The 26,182-nt window shown below is 37.1% G+C and overlaps 1 protein-coding gene across 11 annotated transcripts in view; it reads left to right on the top strand.

Annotated features, from left to right (window-relative positions):
* XRN1 (5'-3' exoribonuclease 1) overlaps positions 1–26,182 on the top strand; it is a 134,509-nt gene that overhangs the window by 81,961 nt on the left and 26,366 nt on the right. For 6 of the 11 annotated variants that reach the window (XM_063722254.1, XM_024245011.3, XM_054552795.2 and 3 more), the window contains exons 31-35: positions 2,184–2,391; positions 3,817–3,912; positions 11,976–12,084; positions 23,789–23,850; positions 25,953–26,063. In XM_063722254.1, the coding sequence (XP_063578324.1) occupies positions 2,184–2,391; positions 3,817–3,912; positions 11,976–12,084; positions 23,789–23,850; positions 25,953–26,063 (586 nt within the window). The remainder of the gene's footprint in view (positions 1–2,183; positions 2,392–3,816; positions 3,913–11,975; positions 12,085–23,788; positions 23,851–25,952; positions 26,064–26,182) is intronic. The other 5 variants (XM_024245013.3, XM_063722256.1, XM_009239377.4 and 2 more) reach the window with 2 other exon arrangements.

The raw sequence follows: 26,182 nt of genomic DNA, 5'->3' as shown, positions 1-26,182 counted from the left end.
AATTGAGGCAACACTTGGGAAGTTTGACTATAAAGGAAAGGAGAAAGTTAACTGGAGGTTAGGAGGTTTAAAGGAAGACGGTTAAATTGTTTTTAATTTAACACAGATAAGACAAGTATTTTGGGGGAAAGTGCCAATAGAAAGTTTAAAGTTATAGGAACAAGTATCATGATAAAATGAGAGGCACCATGGTGTAAACTTGCAGTTAAACGTTGTATTACCTTGGGTAGGTTAATTAAGTGTCTGACCCTCAATTTCCTCATCTATAATGAAGTTATATACATACTTCCCTAGGTTATTGTGAGGATGAGATGAAATCCTTTCCAGTTTTCTACTTTCTAAAAATCAGCTGAAAAACTGAACTGAATTTAGCTTAGTTTCCTTTTCTTCTCTATTTTGATAAATGAGTAATTAAAATAAAAAATTAATTACCCTTTTTTAACCTCCTTGCATGAAATCACAGTCTTTGGCCGTTATACCAAGTAGTCACCTTCAGGATGCTATTATTATTGTTTTGCAACTTAAATATGCTTGTTACTCAAAGACTTCTCCGGTCTACACTCTTCACATATAGCGGCAGAATCCGGATCTCCTGTCTGATTTTATTTTTCATGAAAGTGTTTGATTACCAATACCTTTGATTCACTAACTTTTCAAAATATATTTTAAGTATATTTTGTGGTTTTTTTCCTCAGTGTCTTTTTTTCCCCCTCTCCTGGTAAGGGACAGTGAATTTATTGACTGATAGAGAGCTGGGTAAAAGATTACCTGCCTGCAGTGTATTCATTTCTGTAATACAGAATCTTTAGTAAGTTTAGTTCTTATGAAAATAGATACTTCCTAGAAACCTTGAACTTAAAAAGGTTTCTCATAGAACTCTACTTTTCCACTTTCTTTCAATATAAGAAAATTATACTCTCAGAAAAAAGTAGGTGATAGAGTTGAAAACTTAACAACAGAAGATTTCTTTAATATCTGACACGTTTATCAAGGCCATGAAAGATGGAAATCACAAATACTTGTCTCTTAAGCCTTTCCAGGTACAGGCCCAGAACTTTAAGATGGGAAAATGAGGGAAAAAAGGGCTGAACTCCACATTTGACCAATAGACAAATGAGATCAAAGCTAACATTTACCCTGTTGCTTAGGAAGCGCCATACTGAGAATGGTTCCATGCTCCTGAGCTTTCATAACCTAGACTGCCCAAACCATAGTTTTTGTTTTTTTGTTTTTGTTTTTGTTTGTTTTGTTTTATTTTGTTTTTTTGAGACAGATTCTCGCACTGTTGCCCAGTCTGGAGTGCAGTGGCACAATCTTGGCTCACTGCAGCCTGCATCTCCCAGGTTCAAGCAATTCTCCTGCTTCAGCCTCCCGGGTAGCTGGGATTACAGGTGTGCGCCACCATGCTTGGCTAATTTTTTTGTATTTTTAATAGAGACAGAATTTCAACCTGTTTGCCAGGCTGGTCTTGAACTTCTGATCTCAAGTGATCGACCCGCCTCGGCCTCCCAAGTGCTGTGGCTGGGATTACAGGCATGAACCACCATGCCTGGCTCCACAGTTTTTAAGATGTTTGAGGCCAGGCGTGGTAGCTCATGCCTGTAATCCCAACACTTTGGGAGGCCAAGGATGGGGGGTCACTTGAGCCCAGGAGTTCAAAACCAGCCTGGGCAACATAGTGAGACCCTGTCTCTCAAATAAAATACAAAAGCATGCCAGGTGTGGTGCCTTGCACCTGTGGTCTCAGTTACTCAGGAGGCTGAGATGGGAAGACTGCTTGAGCCCAGGAGTTCGACACTGCAGTGAGTTAGGATATAGCACCATTGCACTCCATCCTGAGTAACAGTGAGATCTCATCTCTCAAAAAAAAAAAATTAATTCATAAATTTTCAGTTGTATTCAGCAATTAAGATGCGAGCTTCTTAACGACAAATCGACACACACCCCTAGAACATAGTTGGGTTTTCTCTACTTAGTAAATACTAAATATGCTCTTAGGAAAGTTTTTAGAAATACGTCGTCTTATAAATTGAGCTATTGCTGTGATTTGAGGTTCCTCTACCAAATTAAAAAGTAATGTTTACTAACGCTGATGATGGATTGTCCACCAAAAATTATTTGACTTTTCTCCCTAACACATTTAGTATTTTCCTTCTGACCCTGATACAACTTTTTACTTTTAGATGCTCACCTGGTAGAGGTTATCGACTGCCAACAAGTGCCTTGGTGAACCTTTCTCATGGGAGTCGCTCTGAAACTGGAAATCAGAAGTTGACAGCCATCGTAAAACCACAACCAGCTGTACTTCAACATAGCTCAAGTTCATCAGTTTCCTCTGGGCATTTGGGAGGCCTCAACCATTCCCCTCAATCACTTTTTGTTCCTACTCAAGTAAGACTTTCAGTCTTTAACTTCTCCTCTACCCCTTTTACAAATCACAAATCACAGCAGACTTTGTAAATGTAAACCTAATTTAACTTAGTTTCCCTTTTTTATTTAAAAAGTTTTGGTTCAGGTCAATTCCAAATTTAAGATACTAGGCTAATAAAGAATGCTATTGCTAGCATTCTACCTCTGCTATAAAATAACAGTTGTATTAAAGGAAAAAAGTGTATTTAAATAAGGAACTTAAGAATGTCCATGTTTTCTCTGTAAATGTTTACATTTCAAGTTAACATTTAATTTTTTTCTTATATAATCCAAATGTCCTATGCTATCTGCTATAAATAACATAAATTTGAAAGATAAAGGGCAAGGATTATATCACATTTATCAAAAGCAATTTTCAAGTTTCTGCCATACAATTTATGGGTGATTTCCTTTATTTCCTCTTTCTGGGGACAAAAATTGAGTTGTCTTGTGTGAGACACTTTATTTAATTCCATGACCCCAAATCTCATGCTTATTAAGTACGTTTTTTAACCCAAATAGTACCTGTTTATTATAAACCATTTGGAAAACACAAATAAGTAGATGATAACAAAGGAAACACAAGCAAAAGGCCTCTCAAATCTCATAGATAACCACTGTCAAAATTTGGTGCCTATTTTTCCAGAGTTTTAATCTTAATAGTTGATTTTTAAATTTATTAGATTATTTTGTGTAAGGCGAAGATTTTTAAAATAAAATCTTTAGGTGTCAATTTGAGTGACAGAATGTATTTTAATACATTAGAAGACAAAAAACCTATTGGTGGGGATATTGATTCAGTGTAATCTTTTATAGTGTTTGTTATGCTTTAAATATTTTTCAACAAATAAAACCATTCAAAACTAATTGCATATAAAGAACACCAGTTTCACTCTCATAGAATACTTTTGTGATTACTATGCTGAGCTTTAGAAAAAAAGGAACTAAGATTTCACATAATGAAAGTTAGTTTAGGGGTGGACGTGGTAACCCCAACACTCTGGGAGGCTAAGGCAGGAGGACTGCTTGAGGCAGTAGTTCAACACCAGCCTGGGCAACACAGCAAAACGTGGCAATGCATCCCTAGAAGAAAAAAAAAAATTAGTTGGGCATGGTGGTACACCATGTGGTACACCTGTGGAGCTTGTAGTCCTAGCTCCACAGGAGGCTGAGGATTGAGCCCAGGAATTCGAGGTTACAATCACCTATGACCCCACCACAGCTCCCCAGCTTGGGTGACATGAGCAAGACCCCACGTGAGTAAGACCCCGAGTCAAAAAAAAAAAAAAAAAGTTTAATATCCTGTCTACCACTGAATAACATTAATAGATAAATTATTTGATTTTTAATATGTATTTTTATTTCTTCCTATTTCATTTTCTCAAGAAATTGTTTGTACTTTGCTAGGTACCTACTAAAGATAATGATGAATTCTGCAACATTTGGCAGTCCTTACAGGGATCTGGAAAGATGCAGCACTTTCAGCCAACTATACAAGAGAAGGTTAGTATTCCTTGTTTTGATGGACAATTAATTTAAAGAAAATATATTTTTATATTTTTCTTTTAAGACTACAATGATTATTTTTCTGTGAAATCTCATAACATAGAAAATGACGATTTTGATCATGAATTTTCTTTTTTTTTTTAAATAATTTCAACTTAATTTGTTTTAGGTTCAGGAGATACATGTACAGGTTTGTTACATGAATATACTGTGTGACACTGAGGTTTAGGGTACAAATGATCCTGTCACCCAGGCAGTGAGCATAGTACCCAATAGGTGGTTTTTCAGCCCTTCCCCCTTCCTCCCTATCTTCCCCCATCTGTAGTAACCCCCAGTGTCTGTTATTCCCATCTTTATGACCATGTGTCCCCAATGCTTAGCTCCCACTTATAAGTGAGAACCATATAGTATTTGGTTTTCTGTTCCTATGTTCATTCACTTAGCATAATGGCCTTCAGTTCCACCCATGTTGCTGCAAAGGATGTTATTTCATTCTTTTTTATGACTGCATAGTATTCCATAGTATATATTCCGTGGTGTATATATACCACATTTTTAAAAATCTGGCTGGGCACTGTGGCTCACACCTGTAATCCCAGCACCTTGAGAGGCTGAGGTGGGTGGATCACTGGAGGTCAGGAGTTCGAGACCAGCCTGACCAATATGGTGAAACCCCATCTCTACTGAAAATACAAAAATTAGCCAGCTACTCGTGATGGTAAGGCACAAGAGTTGCTTGAATTTGAGAGGCCAGAGGTTGCAGTGAGCCAAGATCGCCCCATTTCACTCCAGCCTGGGCGACAGAGTAAGACTCAGTCTCTAAATCAATCAGTCAATCAATCAATCTTATCCACCATTGATAAGCACTTAGATTGAGTCCATGTGTTTGCTATTGTGAATAGCAAATGCAACTAATATATGTGAGTGTGTGTCTTTTTGGAAGAACGGTTTATTTTCCCTGGGGTATATACCCAACAATGGGATTACTGGGTCAAATGGTAGTTCTGTTTTAAGTTCTTTGAGAAATCTCCAAACTACTTTCTACAGTGGCTGAACTAATTTACATTCCCACCAGGAGTTTATAAGCGTTCCCTTTTTTCTACAGCCTCACCAGCATGTTATTTTTTGACAGCCATTCTGACCGGTGTGAGATGGTATCATCTTGTGGTTTTGATTTACATTTCTCTGATAATTAGTGATGTTGAACATTTTTTTCATATGTTTCTTGTCCACTGATATGTCTTATTTTGCAAAGCATCTATTCATGTTTTTTCCCCATTTTTTAAAAAATTAATTTTTTAATTAAAATATAAATTTTCTTAAGATTTTGCTAATCTTCTCTGTACCATTCCAATTTTAGTATATGTGCTGCTGAAGCAAGCATCTTGTGCCCATTTTTAAATGGCATTATTTGTTTTTTGCTTGTTGAATTAAGTTCCTTATAGATTCTTGATATTAGACCTTTGTCAGATGCACAGTTTGTGAATATTTTCTCCCATTCTGTAGTTGTGTGTTTACTCTGTTGATAATTTTTTTAGTGAGCAGAAACTCTTTAGTTTAATTAGGTCCCACTTGTAAATTTTTGTTTTTGTTGCGATTGCTTTTGAGGACTTAGTCATACATTCTTTCTCAACGCTGATACTCCAAGTGGTATTTCCTGGATTTTCTTCTAGGATTCTGACAGTTTGAGGTCTTATATTTTAAGTCTTTAATCCATCTTGAGTTAATTTTTGTATATGCTGAAAGGTAGGGGTCCAGTTTCATTCTTCTGCATATGGCTAGCCAGCTATTCCAGCATCATGTATAGGGAGTCCTCACCCCATTGCTTGTTTTTGTTGACTTTGTCAAAAATCAGGTGGTTGTAAGTACGCCATTTTATTTCTGGATTCTCTATTCTGTTCCATTGGTCTTTGTGTCTGTTTTTGTACCAGTACCATGCTACTTTTGTTACATGGCAGATACATGGTAATATAAACTTACAGTATAACGTGAAGTCAGGTAATGTGATGTCTCCAACATTGTTCTTTTTGTTTAAAATTGCCTTGGCTATTGGGCTCTTTTCTGATTCCATGTAATCATGAATTTTCATAATTATTTTCAGACCTATAAAAGTTTCTGGACCAATGAGTCGAGAGTATAGATAATTTTTGTTTTAAATCAGCTTTAGGTTTTTTTTAGTTATTTACAAAGTCATAGTAACTATATTTTAAATTCAACAAAGGCCGTTATCGCATTTAACAACTTACTTTTTCCACTTGAATGTGTCACTTTATGCTGGTAGTTGGTTATCTTAAATATGAATGAACAAATATGCATTCCTTGGTAGAGATTAAGAAGAGGGAAAAAGTGCTGCTAAAAGATTAGAGACTCAGACAAAGAAAGGAAGAGGAAAGCAATAAGTTCCTGCTACATGTTTTGCTAGTTACCTATCTTCTCAGCTTAGATCAAAAAGGAATGTTTGGTGAGGCATGGTGGCTCATGCCCGTAATCCCAGCACTTTGGGAGGCCAAGGCTGGAGGATTACTTGAGGTCAGGAGTTCAAGACCAGCCTGGCCAACATGGTGAAACCCCATCTCTACTAACAATACAAAAAATCAATCAGGTGCTGTGGTGGCACACACGTGTAGTCCCAGCTACTCAGAAGGCTGAGACAGGAGAATCACTTGAACCCAGGAGGTGGAAGTTGCAGTGAGTCGAGATTGTGCCACTGCACTCCAGCCTGGATGACAGAGCAAGACTCCATCTCAAAAAATAAAAAATAAAAAAAAGGAATGTTCGTTTATAAACCAGTAGCCTGTACCTTCAGACCCTCATTTATTCTAATGTCCTGCAGTAATGGTGGCATTATCAGAGATAAAAGAGAAAATTACAAAGGGAATATAAACATAAATGGTAAAATAAATATAAATAGTAAAATAAACATAAAAATTAGTGTATATGTCATAACTTAAAGAGTAAAGAAAAAAATTAAGGTGACAAGATACATAGGTCTCCTCAGCCAATATGGTATTATAAGCTTTCTTTAGGTTATCCATAAATTATTTTGTTTTAAACTATTTGAATCACAAAACTTGATTTCCTGATTCTGAGTCCAGTACTATACTTACTGCACCACACTGCTTCAGGGTATAAACTGGGTTCAAACCCAAGAGATACTTTGCCCAGTTATGCCTTGGGGCCAAAACAGATGAAAGGGTCTTTAAGAAAGATTAATCAGGCAGCAGTATGTAGGAAGGACTATATGTGAAAAAGATAGGAAACAAGAATCATAGTTAGAAGGTTAATTTAGGCCAAGGATGACAATCTAAAGTCCAGTTGCAGGAACTGAGAAGGAGTAGAATGATAGAATGATTTATAATATCATTGTAAAAATAATGTTAGAAAGCAAAAATTTTTGACTCTAAGCATTTTAGATTATATGCCTGAGGAATGGTGGTGGTAGAAATAAGGGTAAGAGAAGTGACTTTAGGTGAGGCCAATTCTGGGACCTTTTTTTTTTTTTTAACTTAAAAAAAAAAATCTTCTTCTCTCATGCTGCCTTGTCTAAGATGGGACACCTTGAGGTTGAGGTGATGGTGGAGTATCCAGCTATAATATCTGTCCTAGAAAGTTGCAGATACTGGATTAAATCTTGACTGAGGTTCAAATCAGACACACAGATTAGTAATACTTAGCAGAGAGGTTACAGTCAAAGTCATTAGTCAAGCAGTAAGGCAAAAAATGAAAAGAAAACTGTTGTTGGATTTGGAGGAACATTCCTCAGTAAAAGATTAAAAGAGCAGGAGTTAATTAAAAAGTTGAACAAATAGAGAAAGGCAAGAAGAGACTTAGAGTATTGCTTCCTTTTACAACAAAACTTGAAAAAATTGTCTATACTGGTGCCTTTCTCCCCCCTTCTCTCTTAAACCCACTCTAATCAGTCTTTCATTCCCATCACTTTATGGAAACTGCCCTTTCAAGGTTCCCAGTGACCTTCGTGTGCAAAAACCATGTGATCAAGTCTCAGTTTCCATCTGAATTGACCCATCAGCAGCATTTCATACAGTTGATCACCCAGTTCTCCTTGTCATCCATTCTTCACTTGTGATTGGAATACCACCCTTCCCTGTTTTTCTTCCTGTCTCATTGGCTGTTGTTTCTCAGTCTTCTTTGTCAGTTTCACCTAATCTCTCAGACTCTTTAAAGATGGAATCCTCTAGGGCTAAATTATTGGGCTTCTTCTCTATCTGTACCCATTTCCATAGATAGATAGATAGATAGATAATTATAGACAGATAGATAGATGATAGAGAAAAAAATAGATTTAGATAAGATAGACATAGATACACACACAAATATATATACCTACAAAAATACATACATCATGTCTCCCAAACTTCTCTTTCCAGCTTGGAAGTCCTCCACGATATTTAGACTCAATGTTCAACCTTTCCTCTCCACTCAAATGTCCAACTCTGTGTCTCCACTTGGGTACTTAATATACATCTCAAACTTACCATGTCCAAAATTGAACTCTTTCTTCCCTCACAAACTTACGTTACCTGATGTCATTTCCATCTCACTTAATAGCCATTCCCTCCTTTCACTCAGACCTTAAGAGTCACATCCTTTACTCCTTCGTTTCTCTTTTACCCTCATATCCAATTCATTGTCATCTGTAAATCTCTTTCAAATATGTCTAGAATTGGACCATTTCTCACAGGCTCCTACTACCCTACTCCAAATTCATACCACCTCTCACCTTGATGGTTACAGTAGTCTAGTAATCTGCTTCCATCCTGGCTCCTCTACAGTCTATTCTCAAGACAGCAGGCAGAGTGATGCTATTAAAATATGTCAGAGATCATGTCCTTCTGCTGCTCAAAACCCTCCACTGATTCCCCATTTCACTGAGTAAAAGCCATTATTTTTATATAATGGCCTGGAATGTCCCATACAATATTGATGTGTCACCTCTCTAATCACATTTTCTATAACTCACCTTTTTGCTACAGCCATAATGGTCTTCTTTCTCTTCCTTGAGTATGCCAGGGATGGTCCCCACACCAGGGCCTTTGAATTTGTCTGGAATACTCTCTCTCCTCAGAGAGAGGCTTATTTCCCTAGACTTCTCTGTCCTCATGTATACAATGAAGTTCACTTAGATGACCTCTAAGGTCTTTTACAGTCACAAAATAGTATTGCTGTAGTACTCTAGAATATATACAGCTCCAGGGTTGGAATCCTGCCTCAACTCCTCAAACTAATGTCTAAGGCCTTCTATAATCTAACCCCACCTAATTATATGGTGTATGTCCAACCATTTGGACATAATAGTCTGTTCTAGTTAGACTGGTCTCTTTACTTTCCCTTTCCCACAGATGATTCCCATTTGGGGTTATGTGTTCTTTTTGTTCCTTCCACTTAGAATGCCCATTTTTTCTCTCACTACAAATAACCCCCTAGGTCTCAGTCAAAATCTGCTAATTTCTTGAGCATCACTTGATATTATATTTTCTCATTATCTCCTACATGCAACCCCTCTTACTTGGTGCTATTTCATTGTTTATTTCAGCTGAACACTCTCATGTTTTATCTCTTAAATGTCCTAAGAATTATGAGATCCCAAGTATAACGCATATGCATTAATAAGCAGCCTAACCTGATGAGCAAATTCAAGAGAATTGACTGTGATAAAAAATATTCAAGCTTTGATTGGCAAAACATGGCAATGTGTACAAATACCTTTATATAGATATCAAACAGAACACCCTAAAGAACTATACCCAAATATTTGCTTACTAATTAAACGTATGGCTTACCTTTTCTCTGAAGTAGTACTGTGAACATGAATTTTGGAGTTAGAGCTCCAAAATCATATAAATAATATTATTATATTATTTACTATTTATTTTACTATTTAGTTAGTAGCATTACTATAATGATATTAAAATAATAGGTACACAGTTCATTTACCATACCTGGAACATAGAAGACACTCAGACAATACTTGTTCTATCCTGATCTTCTAATTCCTCTCCTTAGAGTCAAAATCACCCATAATGTACTGCTGTAGTCCAAAGCCCCAGCAGCCATTGTGCCATGATGATAGAAATCTCATGCCATTTTGACTCTTAATAACTGAAAAGCTGGCCGGGCGCAGTGGCTAACACCTGTAATCCCAGCACTTTTGAAGGCCAACGCAGGTGGGTCACTGGAGCCCAGGAGTTCGAACCAACCTGGGCAACATGGCAAAATCCCATCTCTACAAAACAATACGAAAATTAGCCAGACATAGTGGCACATACCCATAGCCCCAGCTATTCGGGAGACTGAGGCAGGAGGATCACTTGAGCCCAGGAGTCGAAGGTTGCAGTGAGCCAAGATGACCCCACTGCACTGCAGCCTCAGTGACAGAGCAAACACCCTGTCTCAAAAACAAAAAACAGAACTGAAGAGCCTTGGGCTGGGCACAGTGGTTCATGGCTGTAATCCCAGCACTTTGGGAGGCCAAGGCAGGAGGAACACTTAAGCCCAGGAGTTCGACACCAGCCTGGGCAACATAACAAGATCCCTGTCTCTACAAAAAAATAAAAAATAGATTTTTAAAAAACTGAAGAGCCTTGAGTGTTTCTGTCCATGTGATCTCATTAGGTCTTCCTTGGTACTCCCATGCATATCACAACTATTTTGGAGCATGCCCACTACCAGTTAGGACATGTTGTGTCTTTGTACCCAGTGTCCATTTGTCTGTGCTGAGAAGAAAGTAAATAGAGCCTACCAAAAGCAAAACGGTGAAATAATTCATTTGTATTGACCTTCTCTAGCCTCCACTTTTGCTTTTTCTTGCTGCTTCAACTGTGGGAAATTGTCTGTCTCTTTTTGCATTCAGGCTTTCTCTCCCTATCCAAAAATGAAAGGATCTGATAGAATCTTCATATGAAACTTATGCCATTTTGCTAATTCTATTTATGAACTGTCTCAATTACTGTAATTTTATCATCAGTCTGGCTATCTAATATTGAAGTCTTCCAACATTTAAAAACCTTGACAATATAAATATTAGTAAAAATCAGGTATTGGGATTGTTATTAAATATCCCAATAAAACATGGGATTAATAAAAATTAACATGGAAGGGAATGTAAGTATGCTAACATCCTCAATTTTCATAATATAGAGCCAGAAATGATAAATTTTTTAAAACTTTTTAATGGAAAAGTTTAACCATAATGACGTCAAGTAAATAGAATGAATGAACCCACCAGTACTCATTCCCTACCGTGCTCTAGTCCAGTACTATTTCTTCTATAACCCCTACTCATTTCCCACCTCCACCTACCCAAGGGATGGGATTATTTTGAAGCAAATCTAGGGGGATCTTTAGAGACTGATATTTCTGTTGTGAAGAAACATTTACCTAAAGTTTAGTATTTTGTTTGGTTTCTGCGTTTGTTAACATCAAGCAAAATTAGATTTAATTCTTCTATTGAAAGGAGGATTTTTGGCTGGGTGCAGTGGCTCATGCCTGTAATCCAAGGACTTTGGGAGGCCGAGGTGGGAGAATTGCTTAAGGCCAGGAGTTTAAGACCACCCTGACCAACATGGTGAAACCCCGTCTCTACTGAAAATACAAAAACTAGCCAGGCACGATGGTACTCACCTGTAGTCCCAGCTCCTCAGAAGGCTGAGCCATGAGAGTCACATGAACCCAAGAGGCAGAGGTTGCAGTGAGCTGAGATTGTGCCACTGCACTCCAGCCTTGGTAACAGAGCAAGAATCTGTCTCAAAAAAAAAAAAAAAAAAAAAAAAAAAAAGTAGCATTTTTATAAAATGATTGTTTTCTTTATATCTTGCAAACTAATGCATAGAAAAAATATCTAGAGTGATGATCATTATGTTAATGAGTCCGGTGGTAGAGTTCAAGTGGCTTTAAAAGTCTCTATACTTTTCTATATTACTTAAGTTTTTTCTAAGGAACTATATAATTTTTATAAAAATAATGTAATTATTAAAAGTTGACGATCATAAGTAGTTATAATATTAAGATTTTGTTTAATTTATAAGAATTTTAATTTTCAGGGTGCAGTTCTACCTCAAGAAATAAGCCAAGTAAATCAACATCATAAATCTGGCTTTAATGACAACAGTGTTAAATATCAGCAAAGAAAACATGACCCTCACAGAAAATGTAAGTTTTAAATTAGAAAGGTGTACTTGTGTGTGCTGCTTCTTTTTTTAAAAAATAAACAATTTTATTAAGATATAATTCACATACCATAAAGTAAATTCATTATTTTAAAGTACACAATAAGTGGTTTTTTGTATTTTCACAAAATTGTATAACCAACACCACCATCTAAATTTAGAACATTTTTTGTCACCTGAAAAACAAACACCATACCTATTAGCATTCACTCCTCCAGGCCTTGGCAACCCATAGTTTACTTTCTGCCTCTATGGATATGCCTATTCTAGACACTTCATATAAATGGAACCAGAAAATATATGAACTTTTATGACTGGCTTCTTTCACTTGTGTATTTTCAAGATTTATCTATGTTGTAGCATGTTCAGTCGGCCCTCCGTACCTGTGGGTTCCACATCCATGGATTCAACCAACTGAGGATCAAAAACATTCAGAAAAGGCAGGGCACAGTGGCTCATGCCTGTAATCCCAGCACTTTGGGAGGCCAAGGCAGGCAGATCACTTGAGCCCAGGAGTTCAAGACCAGCCTGGGCAACATGGCAAAACCCTGGCTCTACCAAAAATACAAAAATTAGCCGGGTGTGGTGGCGTGCACCTGTAGTCCCTGCTATTCGGGAGGCTGAGGTAGAAGGATTGCTTGAGCCTGGGGGGCAGAGGTTGCAGTGAGCTAAGATCAGCCACTACACTCCAGCCGGGGTGACAGAGTGAGACCCCCCTCTCAAAAACAAAAAAGAGGATGATTGTGTCTGCTCTCAACATGTACACACTTTTTAATCTTATTATTCCCCTAAACAATACAGTATGACAACTATTTACACAGCATTTACATTGTATCAAGCATTATAAGTAATCTAGAGATTATTTACTATATAAGGAGTACGTTTGTAGATTATATGCAAATACTACACTATTTTGTATAAGGGACTTGAACATATGTGGATTTTGATAGCCACAGGAGGTCTTGGAAGCAATCTTCCACAGATACGGAGGGACAACTGTATCAGTACTTCATCCTTTCTTATGGCTGAATAATATTCCATTGTATGAATGCTACATTTTGTTTATCGGTTCATCCATTTTGTAGACATGGAGGTTGTTTCCACATTGGGACTATAGTGAATAATGCTGCTATGAATATCTGTGGGAAAGTTTTTGTGTGAACATATGTTTTCAGTTCTCTTGGGTATATGCATATGAGTGAAATTAGTGAGTCATATAGTGGTAACTCTTAAGTTCAGCTTTTTGTAGAACCGCCAAACTGTTTGGATATTACCATTTTACCTTTGCACCAGCGATGTGTGAAGGTCCAATTTCTCCACATCCTTCACAACATTTGTTATTGTCCCTCTCTTTGACGATAGTCATCCTACTAGGTGTGAGGTGGAATGTTCTTGTGATTTTCATTTGTAATTTATTAATGACTAGTAATGTTGAGCATCTTTTCATGTGCTCAACATGCTCAATTACTGACTGTATATCATCTTTGGAGAAATATCAGTTCAAATCCTTGGTTCATTTTTTAATTGGATTTTTTAATCTTTTTTCTTGGTTTGTAAGAGTTCTTTATACATGCTAGATATTACATGCTTCTTGGATATGTGATTTGCAAATATTTTCTCCCATTCTGTGGGTTTTCCTTTAACTTTATACTCTATTGAAACACGAAAGTTTTAAATTTTGATGAAGTCCAATTTGTGTATTTTTTCTGCTTTGTCTTTGGTTGCTTGTACCTTAGGTGTCACATCTAAGAAACCATTCCCTAATCCAAAGTCACAAAGAGTTACAGTGTGTTTTCTTCTAAGAATTTTATAGTTTTAGCTCTTAGATTTAGGTCTCTTTCCATTTTGGTAAAAGTTTATACATGGTATGATGTAGGAGTTCATATTCATTCTTCTGTATGTGGATATCCATTTATCCAAACATTGTTTGTTAAAAAGACTACTCTTTCCCCATTGAATTTTCTTGACACCCCATTGAATAGTCTTGGCACCCTTGTCAAAAATTATTTGACTATAGAGCCAGGCATGCATCTGTAGTACCAGCTGCCCCAGGAGTCTGAGGCAGGAGGATTGCTTGAACCCAGGAGTTTGAGTCCAGCCTGGGAAACATATTAAGACACCATCTCATTTTTAAGAAGTAATTGACTGTAGATGTATGGGTTCATTTCTGGACTCTCAATTCCATTCCACTAATGTGTATGCCCGTCCTTATGTGAAATACACAGTCTTGATTACTGTAGCTTTGTTGTAAGTTTTGAAATCAGGAAGTTTGAGCCCTCTTTGTTTTTCTTTTTCAGGATTGTTTTCTCTATTCTGGGCCTCTTGCATTTCCATATGAATTTTATGATCATCTTGCCTATGTCTGAAAAAATGGCAGCTGGAATTTTCATAGGGATTGCATTGAATCTGTAGGTTACTTTGGGTAGTATTGTCATCTTAACAGTATTAAGTTTTCCTGTCCATGAACACAAGATGTCTTTCCATTTATTTCGGTGTTTAATTTCTTTCCATGATGTCTTGTAGTTTTCAGTTATGCAAGTCTTACACTTTTTTGTTAAATTTATTCCTAAATATTTTACTCTTTTTCATGCTTTTTTCAATGGAACTGGGTTTTTAATTTTATGTTTTGATTGTTCATTTCTGTTATAGATATAAAACTGATTTTTGTATATTGCCTTAACTGTTTATTAGCCCTAATTTTTTGTGGCTTCTGCAAATAGAGATAGTTTTACTTTTTCCTATATAATCTCAATGCCTTTTATTTCTTTTGTTGCCTAATTGCTGTGTTTACAACAACTAGTACAGTGCTGAATAGAAGTGGTGAGAACATGCATCCTTGCTAGGTATATATATTTAGGGTTACATGAGATATTTTGTTGCAGGCATGCAATGCATAATGATCACATCAGGGTAAATAGGGTATTCATCACCTCAAGCATTTATCTTTTATGTTAGAAACAACATTATTGTGTTCTCTTATTTATTTAAAAATATACAATTATTTTGATTATAGTCACCCCATTATGGTAGCAAATACTAGGTCTAATTCATCTATTTTTTTGTACCTGCTAACCATCCCCACTTCCCACCCCCCACTACTCTTCCCAGCCTCTAGTAACCATCCTTCTACTCTGTTTTCATGAGTTCAATCATTTTTAATTTTTAGCTCCCACAAATAAATGAAAACATGTGAAATTTGTCTTTCTGTGCCTGGCTTATTTCACCTAACATATGATCTCCAGTTTGATCCATGTTGTTGCAAATAATAAGATCTCATTCTTTTTTATGGCCGAATAGTACTCCATTGTGTATATGTACCACATTTTCTTTATCTATTCACCTGTTGATGGACACTTAGGTTGTTTCCAAATCTTAGCTGTTGTGAACAGTGCTGCAACAAACATGAAAGTGGAGATAATCTCTGCAATATACTGATTTTCTTTATTTGGGGCATATACCCAGCAGTGAGATTGCTGAATTATTTGGTAGCTCTATTTTTAGTTTTTTACAAAACCTCCAAATTGTTCTCCATAGTGTTTGTACTAATTTACATCTCCACCAACAGTGTACAGGGGTACCTTTTTCTCCACATCCTCACCAACGTTTGTTACTACCTATGTTTTGGATAAAAGCCATTTTATCTGGGGTGACATGATATCTCATTATAGTTTTGATTTGCATTTCTTTGATGATCAATGATGTTGAGCACCTTTTCTTTTTTTCTTTTTTTTTTAAGACGGAGTTTTGCTCTTGTTGCCCAGGCTGGAGTGCAATGGTGCGATCTCAGCTCACTGAAACCTTCGCCTTACTGGTTCAAGTGATTCTCCTGCCTCAGCCTCCTGAGTAGCTGGGATTACAGGCGTGTGCCACCACGCCCAGCTAGTTTTTGTATTTTTAGTAGAGACAGGGTTTCACCATCTTGGCCAGGCTGGTCTCGAACTCCTGACCTCGTGATCCACATGCCTCGGCCTCCCAAAGTGCTGGAATTACAGGTGTGAGCACCTCGCTGAGCAGCTTTTCATATACCTGTTTGCCATTTATGCCTCTTGTTTTGAGAAAAGTCTATTTGAAGCTTTTGCTCATTTTTTAATGAGATTATTAGATTTTTTTCCTAGAGAGTTGTTTGAGTTCCTTATATATTCTGATTATTATCCGTCTTGTCAGATGGATAGTTTGCAAATATTTTTTCCCATTCTGTGTATTGTCTCTTCATGTTGTTGATTGTTTCCTTTGCTGTGTAGAAGTTTTTTAACTTGATGTGATCCCGTTTGTTTATTTTTGCTTTGGTTGCCTGTGCTTGTGGGGGACTACTCAAGAAATCTTTGCCCAGTCCAGTGTCGGAGTTTGCCCAATGTTTTCTTTGAGTACTGTCATACTTTAGGCTTAGACTTAAGTCTTTAATCCATTTTGATTTTTGTATATGGCAAGAGATGGAGGTCTAGTTTCATTTTTCTGCACGTGGATATCCAGTTTTCCCAGCACCATTTATTGAGGAGACTACTCTCTCCCTAATGTATGTTCTTGGTGCCTTTGTCAAAAATGAGATGTGTGGATTTATTTCTGGGTTCACTGTTCTGTTCCACCAGTCTGTGTGTTTGTTTTTATGTCGGTGCCATGCCATTTTCATTACCATAGTTCTGTAGTATGATTTGAAGTCAGGTAATGTGATTCTTCCAGTTTTGTTCTTTTTGCTCAGGATACCTTTGGCTATTCTGGGGTTTTTGTGGTTCCATGTAAATTTTAGGATTGTTTTTTCTATTTATGTAAAGAATTTCATTGGTATTTTGACAGGGATTGCATTGAATCTGTAGATCCCTTTGAGTAATAGGACATTTTAACAATATTGATTCTTCCAGTCTGTGAACCTTGGAATATCTTTCTCTTTTTTTGTGTCCTCTTCAGTTTCTTGCATCAATGTTTTATAGTTTTCATTGTAGAGAACTCTTTGGTTAATTCCTAGGTAATTAGTTTTATCTGTAGCTATTGTAAATGGAATTACTTTCTTGATATCTTTTTCAGATTGTTTGCCGTTGACATATAAAAATGCTACTGATTTTTGTATGTTGATTTTGCATCCTGAAACTTTACTGAATTTATCAGTTCTGATAGTTTTTTGGTGGAGTCTTCAGGTTTTTCCAAATATTGTTTATTTCCCATCTGGAAGGTCTGTACAATGCTGAAAGTGGAATGTTGACGTATCCAGCTATTACTATATTTGGATTTATCTCTTTCTTTAGCTCCAGTAATATTTGCTGTATATACCTGGGTGCTCCAGTGTTCGATATATATTTTTTTACAATTGTTTTTATACAGTTGTTATATCCTCTTGCTCAATTGACCTCTTTATCATTATATAATGATCTTCCTTGTGTCTTACTGTTTTTGTCTTGAAATGTATTTTGTCTAATATAAGTATAGCTAACCCCTGCTCCATTTTGGTTTCCATTGACATTGGATAACTTTTTCCATCCCTTTATTTGTCTGCATGTGTCTTTATAGGTGATGTGTGTTTCTGTTAGGCAACAGATCATTGGGTCTTCTTTTTTTTAATCCATTCAGCCAATCTATGTCTTTTGATTAGAGTTTAGTTCATTGACATTCAGTGTTATTATTGACAAGTGAGGACTTCTTCCTGCCACTTTGTTATTTGTTTTCTGATTGTTTTTTGGTCTTCCCCTCCTCCTTTCCTGTCTTCCTTTCATTATTATTATTCCTTTTATTATTATTTATTTTTCTTCCTTTTATTATTGACAAGTGAGGACTTACTCTTGCCACTTTGTTATTTGTTTTCTGGTCTTCTCTTCCTCCTTTCCTGGCTTCCTTTTAGTGAAGGTGATTTTCGCTAGTGGTGTGATATAATTTCTTGCTTTTTATTTTTTGTGTATCTGTTTATGTTTTTTGATTTGAAGTTATGAGTCTTGCAAATTCTCTTATAACCCATTATTTTAAGCAACTTAACACTTAACAACTTAACACTGCTTGCATAAACAAAAAGAAAACTAATAAAAAATCTATAATTTAACTTCATCCCCCTGCTTAATAATATTTTGCTGTTTCTATTTATATCTTATTGTATTGTCTATGCCTTGAAAAGTTGTCATAGTTATTATTTTTCATTGGTTCATCAGTTATAAGAGTAGTTTACATACCATACAGTGTTATATGATGTGTTTTTCTGTGTACTTACTATTATCAGTGAGTTTTGTGCCTTCAAATAATGTCTTACTGCTCATTAACATTTTTTGCTTTCTGAGTAAAGTACTCCCTTTCGCATTTCTTGTAGGAGAGATCTGGTGTTGATGAAATTCCTCAGCTTTTGTTTGAGAAAGTCTTTATTTCTCCTTCATGTTTGAAGGATTTTTTTTGTCAGATATACTATTACAGGGTAAAAAATTTTTTCCTTCAGCTCTTTAAATATGTCATGCCACTGTCTTCTCGCCTGTGAGATTTCCACTGAAAAGTCTGCTGCCATATGTATTGTAATTCCATTGTATGTTATTTGTTTCTTTTCTCTTGCTGCTTTATGATCTTTTCTTTATCTTTGACCTTTAGGAGTTTGATTATTAAATGCTTTGAGGTAGTCTTCTTTGGGTTAATTCTGCTTAGTATTCTATAACCTTCTTGTCCTTGGATATTGATACCTTTCTCTAGGTTTGAGAAGTTGTGTGAAATTATCTCTTCAAATAAACTTTCTCCCCCTGTTTCTCTACCTTCTCTTTAAGGCTAATAACTCTTAGATTTGCCCTTTTGAGGCTATTTTCTAGATCTCGTAGACGTGCTTCATTCTTTCTTATTCTTTTCTCTTTTGTCTTCTCTGTGTGTATGGTTGTTTGTTTGTTTGTTTTTGAGATGGAGTTTCACTTTTATTGCCCAGGCTGGAGTGCAATGGTGCAATCTCAGCTCACCGCTACCTCCGCCTCCCGGGTTCAAGCAATTCTCCTGCCTCAGCCTCCTGAGTAGCTGGGATTACAGGCATATGCCACCATGCCAAGCTAATTTCGTATTTTTAGTAGAGACAGGGTTTCTTCATGTTGGTCAGGCTGGTCTCGAACTCCCGACCTCAGGTGATCCACCTACCTCGGCCTCCCAAAGTGCTGGGATTACAGGCATGAGCCACCACGCCCAGCCTATGTATTTTCAAATAGCCCATTCAAGCTCACTAATTCTTCTGCTTAATCACTTCTGCTATTATGAGACTCTGATACATTTTTCACTATGTCACTTGCATTTTTCAACTCCAGAATTTCTGCTTGATTCTTTTTAATTATTTCAGTATCTTTGTGAAATGTATCTGATAGAATTCTGATTCTTTCTCTGTGTTATCTAGAATTTCTTTGAGTTTCCTCAAAACAGCTATTTGGGGATTTTGTTTGTTTGTTTTTATTTTTTGTTTTTGTTTTTGAGGCAGGGTCTTGCCCTGTTGTTGGAGTGCAGTGGTACTATTACGTCTCACTGCAGGCTCAACTGCTTGGGCTCAATCAGTCCTCCCACCTCAGCTTCCCAAAGTGCTAGGATTACAGGCATGAGCCAACGGACCTGACCAAAACAGTTATTTTGAATTCTCTGTCTGAAAGGTCACATATCTCTGTTTCTCCAAGATTGGTCCCTGGTGCCTTACTGAATTTGTTGAAGTCATGTTTTTTGCTGGATGGTCTTGATGCTTGTTGATGTTCATTGGTGTCTGGGGATTAAAGAGTTAGATACTTCGCGTAGTCTTCAAAGTCTGGGCTTGTTTGTAGCAGTCCTTCTTGGGAACACTTTCCAAGTATTTGAAATGACTTGGATTTTGTGATCTAAGCCATATCTGCATTAAGGAGCACCCCTAGACGAATAATTCTGTGATTCTTACAGAATCAGAGGTGCCATCTTGGTGATCCTGGAGAAGATTCAAAAGAAATCTCCAGATTCCCAGGCAGACTCTTGTTCTCTTCCTTTACTTTCTCCCAAACAAATGGGGTCTCTCTTTCTGAGCTACCTGGGCTTGGGGATGGGGTGACACAGGTACCCCTGTGGCCACCACCACTGGGACTGCACTAGGTCAGACCTGAAGCCACCACAGTACTGGATCTCGCCCACAGCCCGCCATACCTGGCTGTCAACCTGTGTTTACTCAAGGTCCTGGTGCTCTATAATCAGTAGATGGTGAAACCAGCCAGGCTTATGTCCTTCCCTTTAGGGAAGTGTGTTCTCTTAGGTCCCAGGTAGATCCTGAGATGCCATCCAGGAGATAGGGTCTGAATTTAAAAACCTTAGAAATCTGTGTTGTATTGCAGCTAAGCTGGCCCTGAAACCTTGAGACACTACCCTTCCCACTCTTCCCTTCACTTTCTGCGGGCAGAAGAGTATTTCCCTGTGGCCATCACCAACCACACGCCCATGGGGAGTACTGCTAGGCTGTTGCTGATGAACCCCCAAGGGTTCTTCAGTCAGCTTGTGATAAATGCTGCCTGGCCTGGGACTCACCCTTCAGGGCAGTGGGGTTCCTTCTGGCCCAAGGCACGTCTAGAAATGCCATCTAAAAACCACACCCTAGAATTGGGGACCCTGAGAGCCCACTTAGTGCTCTGTCCCACTTGGCAGAGCTGGTACCTAAGATGCAGACAAAATCTCCTTTACTTTTCCCTCTGCTTTTCTCAAGCAGGACTCTGTCAGTATAATCACCACAGCTGGGCATGTGCTGGGTCTCTTATGAAGCCAGCATGTCTCAGACTCTCATCCAAGGCACATGGATACTACCTGGTATCACTGCTGGTTGTTTCAGCCCCAAGGGTTCTTTAGTTAACAAGTGCTGAATCCTGCCAGGACTGGGTTCTTCCCTTCAGGACTGTAGGTTCCCTTCTGGCCCAGGGCGTGTCTAGAGATGTCATCCAGGAGTGCTAAGGCCTGAAATGGGGTCTCATGACTCTGACACAAGCCTAACTGAGTTGGTATCCAAGATACAAAAGTCCTCTTTACTCTTCCCTTTTCTTTCCTCAAGTGGAAGAGAGGGATGTCTTTTGGAGCCTCAAGCTGTGTTGCCTGGGGTTGGGGGAGTTGGGGAAGTGGTGGCACAAGCACTCCCTTAGCTGCCCCAGCAAGAGTTTCAGTAAGTCACCTTCCTAGCAAGTAAAAGGCTGCAAGCCCAACTCAACACTAGGACGTGTAGTCCTTGTGGCCTAGACAGCCTTTCAGGTTTATTTAGGGCTCCAAAGCACTTCAGTCCATGGGGGCAAGGCTTGCAGGTACTCAAGTTCCCACTGTCTTTTTTCTTGAATAAACACTCCCTAGATTGCTGCAAGCCTTTGGTTAACTTCTGTGGTTCTGAAAATATGAATTCTGCTAATTTATGCCCATTCTCTTGTTGCTTTTATGGAGGAGAGAATTTTTGGAGGTCCTTACTCTGACATTTTTGCTGATGTCCCTTCCCTAACTACTTGAGATAAATCTTAGAGTGATCTAGTTACTTTTCTGCTTATAAACACTTGCCTATTATATACTCCAAATTATATTACAGGCTTTTCTTTAAAATAGGTGCAAATATTTTGTTAATATTCTCTCACATAATTTATATGTTTATACTCTTTAAATTTCTTCAGTAGTGTCTACTGTGTTCAGGCACAGTCGGGAATGAGAATCTTCATCCTGTAGTAATTATTTCTCTTCCCTTGACCAAAGTATTTCCAAATTGCAGAAAATTATTCTTTATGTTCAAAATATGACTCATTTGTTATTCGTTTATTTATTCAACTACTATTTATTGAGTACAAGGCACTGTTCTAGATGCTGGGGATACATGACTAAAAAAGAAGACAAATTTTCTGACCTCTTAGAGTATAATGGAGTTTCCACTCTAAGATGAAGACTGATAATAAGCAAGTAAACAGTAAATTCCATAATCTGAAGTAATAATAAATGCTATGATGAAAAGTAAAACAGATTAAGAGGATAGAGTGACAGGGGTGCTCTTTTAAATTGGGTTTACAAGAACGGCCTTTCTGAGGAGATGAGATTCCAGCAGAGACCCTAATGAAGGGTTCAGGAAGGCATGAACTATGCAAAGCTGGCTGAAGAACTTTCCAGTAGAGGAAATATCAAGTGCAGAGCCCTGAGTCTAACTTATTATATTTTATATATGCATGGTATTTTATTTATCTATATATTATAGGTATTACAATCTTTTAAACATTTTTCTAAAAAGCTATTTTCAAAAAAAATTTTGTGGTTTTTAACTTTGGTTCAGTTTGGTAACTGCTATACCTTTTTTTAATACCAGTATCTATATGTTATTTTGGTTTATTTTACTCTTTAAGTTAAATACAGATTAATGTCCCTGTAAATCTGATAATGATAAATATAGCATAAAGGTGTTATATTCAAATGGATTTTAATTTTTGTTCAAATTAATATTTACATAAATGTATGTAAATTATTTGAGTTATGTGGAGTTCCAGTTAGTTTTCTTTTGTGTATGTCTCAACAAATGTTTAGTGTCAATGCACGTCAGCTCACATTTTCTTTTCCTTTGTTTTGTAAGATTACTTTCTTCCCTTCCTCTCTTCCTTACCTCCATTGCCTTCCTTTACTCCCCTTCCTCCCCTTCTCTTTTCCTCTCTCTCTATTCCTTCTCTTACCCTTCCTTCTCCCCTTTGTCCTTCCTTCCCCTGTCTCTGATCTCATTCCCTCCCTCCCATGCCCTCCTCACTGTTCCCCTTCCCCTGCTTCTTTCCTCAGCCTCTCTTTCTTTCTTAATATTCCCTCCCTCCCTTCCTTCCTTCCTTCCTTCCTTCCTTTCTTTTTCCTCTTCTCTTTCCACCCACCTTTTTATTTTTCCAGACTGGCTTAATGAACAGTCTAGTGATAGAAAGTGTAAAAATAAGTTATAGTAGATCTATATAATCCAGTATATCCAATATAATAGAATATTATGCAATAATTACAAACTACGTTTTTTGTGCTTCTTCATATCTACCTCATGCCCCTCATATTTTTCATCTTCATATTCTGTCATTTACCAAATCCTATGAAAATAATCTCTCAAATTCATCCTTTCCTATCTCCTTCATCTTCACATCCTGTCATTTGCTAAATCCTAGAATTTTTCAAATTCATTCTTTTCATTTCTCCTACCATCCCCCAATTTCCCTTTAACAGAGCTATTAAAATAGCTGCCTGAGTTGGTCTTGTACTATTCTTCTATCTAGCCAGTAGGCTATGGCCATATTTTAATTGTCCTAAAGCACAGTTCTCATCAGATTACTACATGCTTAAAACCTTTCTGTTATTGGCTGCCCATTTCCTACCAACTTAATATAATACCATAGTCTTCAGTGACTTGCAGATTATGGCTCTAACCTGCTTTTTTAGTTCTCTCAAACTCCATTTTACCCTTAACTTCCAGTGGAACTTGCTTTCTGCTTCCATGTCTTTTTTCCCACTATTTCCTTTGCCTGGAGAACTTAACTTCGTAGTCTGCCCTTTAAACCTACCTCCTTCGAGGCCCAATTCAGATGCCACCTTTCCATTTTCTCTATTATTATCTAAGTGTCTCTTCTCCCCCTTATCTATGGTATAAATTCCTTAAGTTCAGAGACTGTGTCTTGAAATTCTCTGAATTTTTAACACAGTGCCTTGCTATTATAAATATTTGGTAGTTTTAATTGTGCAGTAAACACTTCCATTTATGAAAATTTCTGTTTTCTTGTCTCTAGTTAAAGAAGCGTGTAAAAGTCCTAAAGCTGAGTGTTGGTCCCAAAAAATGTCCAATAAGCAGGTAAGCTTCCTTAAAATCAAATTTCTAGTTACCAATTTTTTAATGCAATTGGTGGCTCTGTAGCATTGGACCGAATTTCTCAACCTTTTCAACCAAATTTATAAGGTGTGTGGCCAGAGGGTCACTGAAGTTAAGCTGACAGTCACTTGGATGGGAGGTTGTATACCTGAAGTCCCGGATTTGGAACTAGAGGCACCTGAAATCCTGATTCTCTCATTTAATAGTTGGGTGGCCTTGAGCAATTCACTTTACCTCTCACAGCCTCAATTTTCTCATCTTTAAGTGGAGATAAAAATATTAATCACTTGTCCGGGCATGGTGGCTTACGCCCGTTTATCCCAGCACTTTGGGAGGCCGAGGTGGGCAGATCACCTGAGGTCAGGAGTTCGAGACCAGCCTTGCCAACATGGTAAAACCCCGTCTCTACTAAAAATACAAAAAAAATCAGCCGGGCGTGGTGGCGTGTGCCTGTAGTCCCAGTTACTCAGGAGGCTGAGGCAGGAGAATCACTTGAACCCATGAGGCGAAGGTTGCAGTGAGCCGAAATCACGCCACTGCACTCCAGCCTGGGCAACAGTGAGACTCTGTCTCAAAAAAAAAAAAAATTAATCACTTGTAGTTGCTCCCAATATATATGGTCTTTTATATGTGTGTGTGTGTGTGTGTGTGTGTGTATACATAGACATATATATACACACACACAGACATATATATATGGTCTTATACACATAGACATATATATATGGTCTTATATATACACAGAGACATATATATGGTCATATATATATACACACACACACATAGACATAGATATATACGGAAATATATATTTACATATACAATTGAAGTACGTGGAACAAAATAGCAAATTTAACAGGCTAACTTCTGTGGAATTAGATTGGTGTGGGGGAAGCCGAGATCATTTATGTTTTACTTTATATAGTCTCTGCTGTTTACAAGGATTATGGATACATTTTATAATGAAAGAATAACAAATTTTTGATCCAAAAAAATTTGACACGTATATTTATTAGATGTGTACTTTTCTGTATGCCTATCATATTGTAATATATATATTTTTAAAAATTGATCTCTTATAGTAATATATTTATAAAAGGTGTCTTAGCTGAATATTTGGCACATAACAGGTAGTAAATGGAACCCATTAATGTTTAGATACCAGTAAACGGTTTAATTACTTGACTTTTAAGGCCCTCTCCGTTTGAAACTCTTATACTGTAATTTCCTTTCTTCTAGAAAAGGGATTGATAAACTTTTTGTGCAATAGACATCTTTGGTGAAGCCCATGGACTTTTGGTGAAGCCATTATTATTCTCAGAATAGTATTTTTAATGCTAAAATAAAATACATGTGATTTTAAAGAAAACCAGTTGTACTGATATACAATTAGAATCACCACTGTTGTGGTTTTCGTAGTTGATTTGGGCTGCTGTAATAACAATACCATAGACTAGGTACATTTGAACAATAAACATTTATTTCTCACAGCTCTGGAATCTGAGAAGTCCAAGATCAAGGCACTAGCAGAATAATGTCTTTAATGCTAAAAAGATTTAAGAGAAAACCAGTTATATTGAAATACAGTTAGAATCCGGTAAAGTGCCGTTGTCTGGTGGGGGCTCCCTTTCTGGCTTGCAGATGATGCGTTTTCTCATATTCTAACATGATGGAGAGAAAGAACTCTATTCTCTTTCTGTTCATATAAGGACACTAATACCATCATGGGTGTTGCACCCTAAAGACCTCATCTGAACTTAATTACCTACCAAAGGCCCCACCTCCTAATATGATCCCATTAGGAGTTAGGATTTTAACAGAAGAATTTTGGGGGAATACAAACATGCAGACCATATAAGTGGTTTGTTGCCTATATTCATAATTGCAGGAAATGCTAAATCTCATTGAGAGGTTAATGAAGATTAAGGTGTAATTTTCCCCATCCAAGTTTATAGGCCCCCTTTTCTTTTGATATAAAAGGGAAAATAGCACATAAAATTTTTTGCAACAATTTATTTAGAACACTATTACATATTAACTATAAATATATTTGCACAAAAAGTTTATTCTTACTTTTTTTATAGACTTTGGAAGGGCCTGCCAAATATAATATTAAGCTATTGAAGAGAAATGAAAGTCCAGAAGTCTCAGAAACCCAAAAGGTTGTGACTGGTTATCCCAATGCTATTGATAAGGTAAAAAACTATTTATTCCAATTCTCTTCCCAAACTTTAACACCTGGGAAGATGATTGAGTGAAAATCGAATGACCATTTTTGTACATAAAACTCAGCTTTTTCTGTGTTCTTGTATTA

The sequence above is a fragment of the Pongo abelii genome, chromosome 2 (genome assembly GCF_028885655.2).
Source record: "Pongo abelii isolate AG06213 chromosome 2, NHGRI_mPonAbe1-v2.0_pri, whole genome shotgun sequence".
NCBI lineage: Eukaryota > Metazoa > Chordata > Mammalia > Primates > Hominidae > Pongo > Pongo abelii.
The sequence above is the reverse complement of the archived record's forward strand: the minus strand, read 5'-3'. Positions and strand labels throughout refer to the sequence as shown.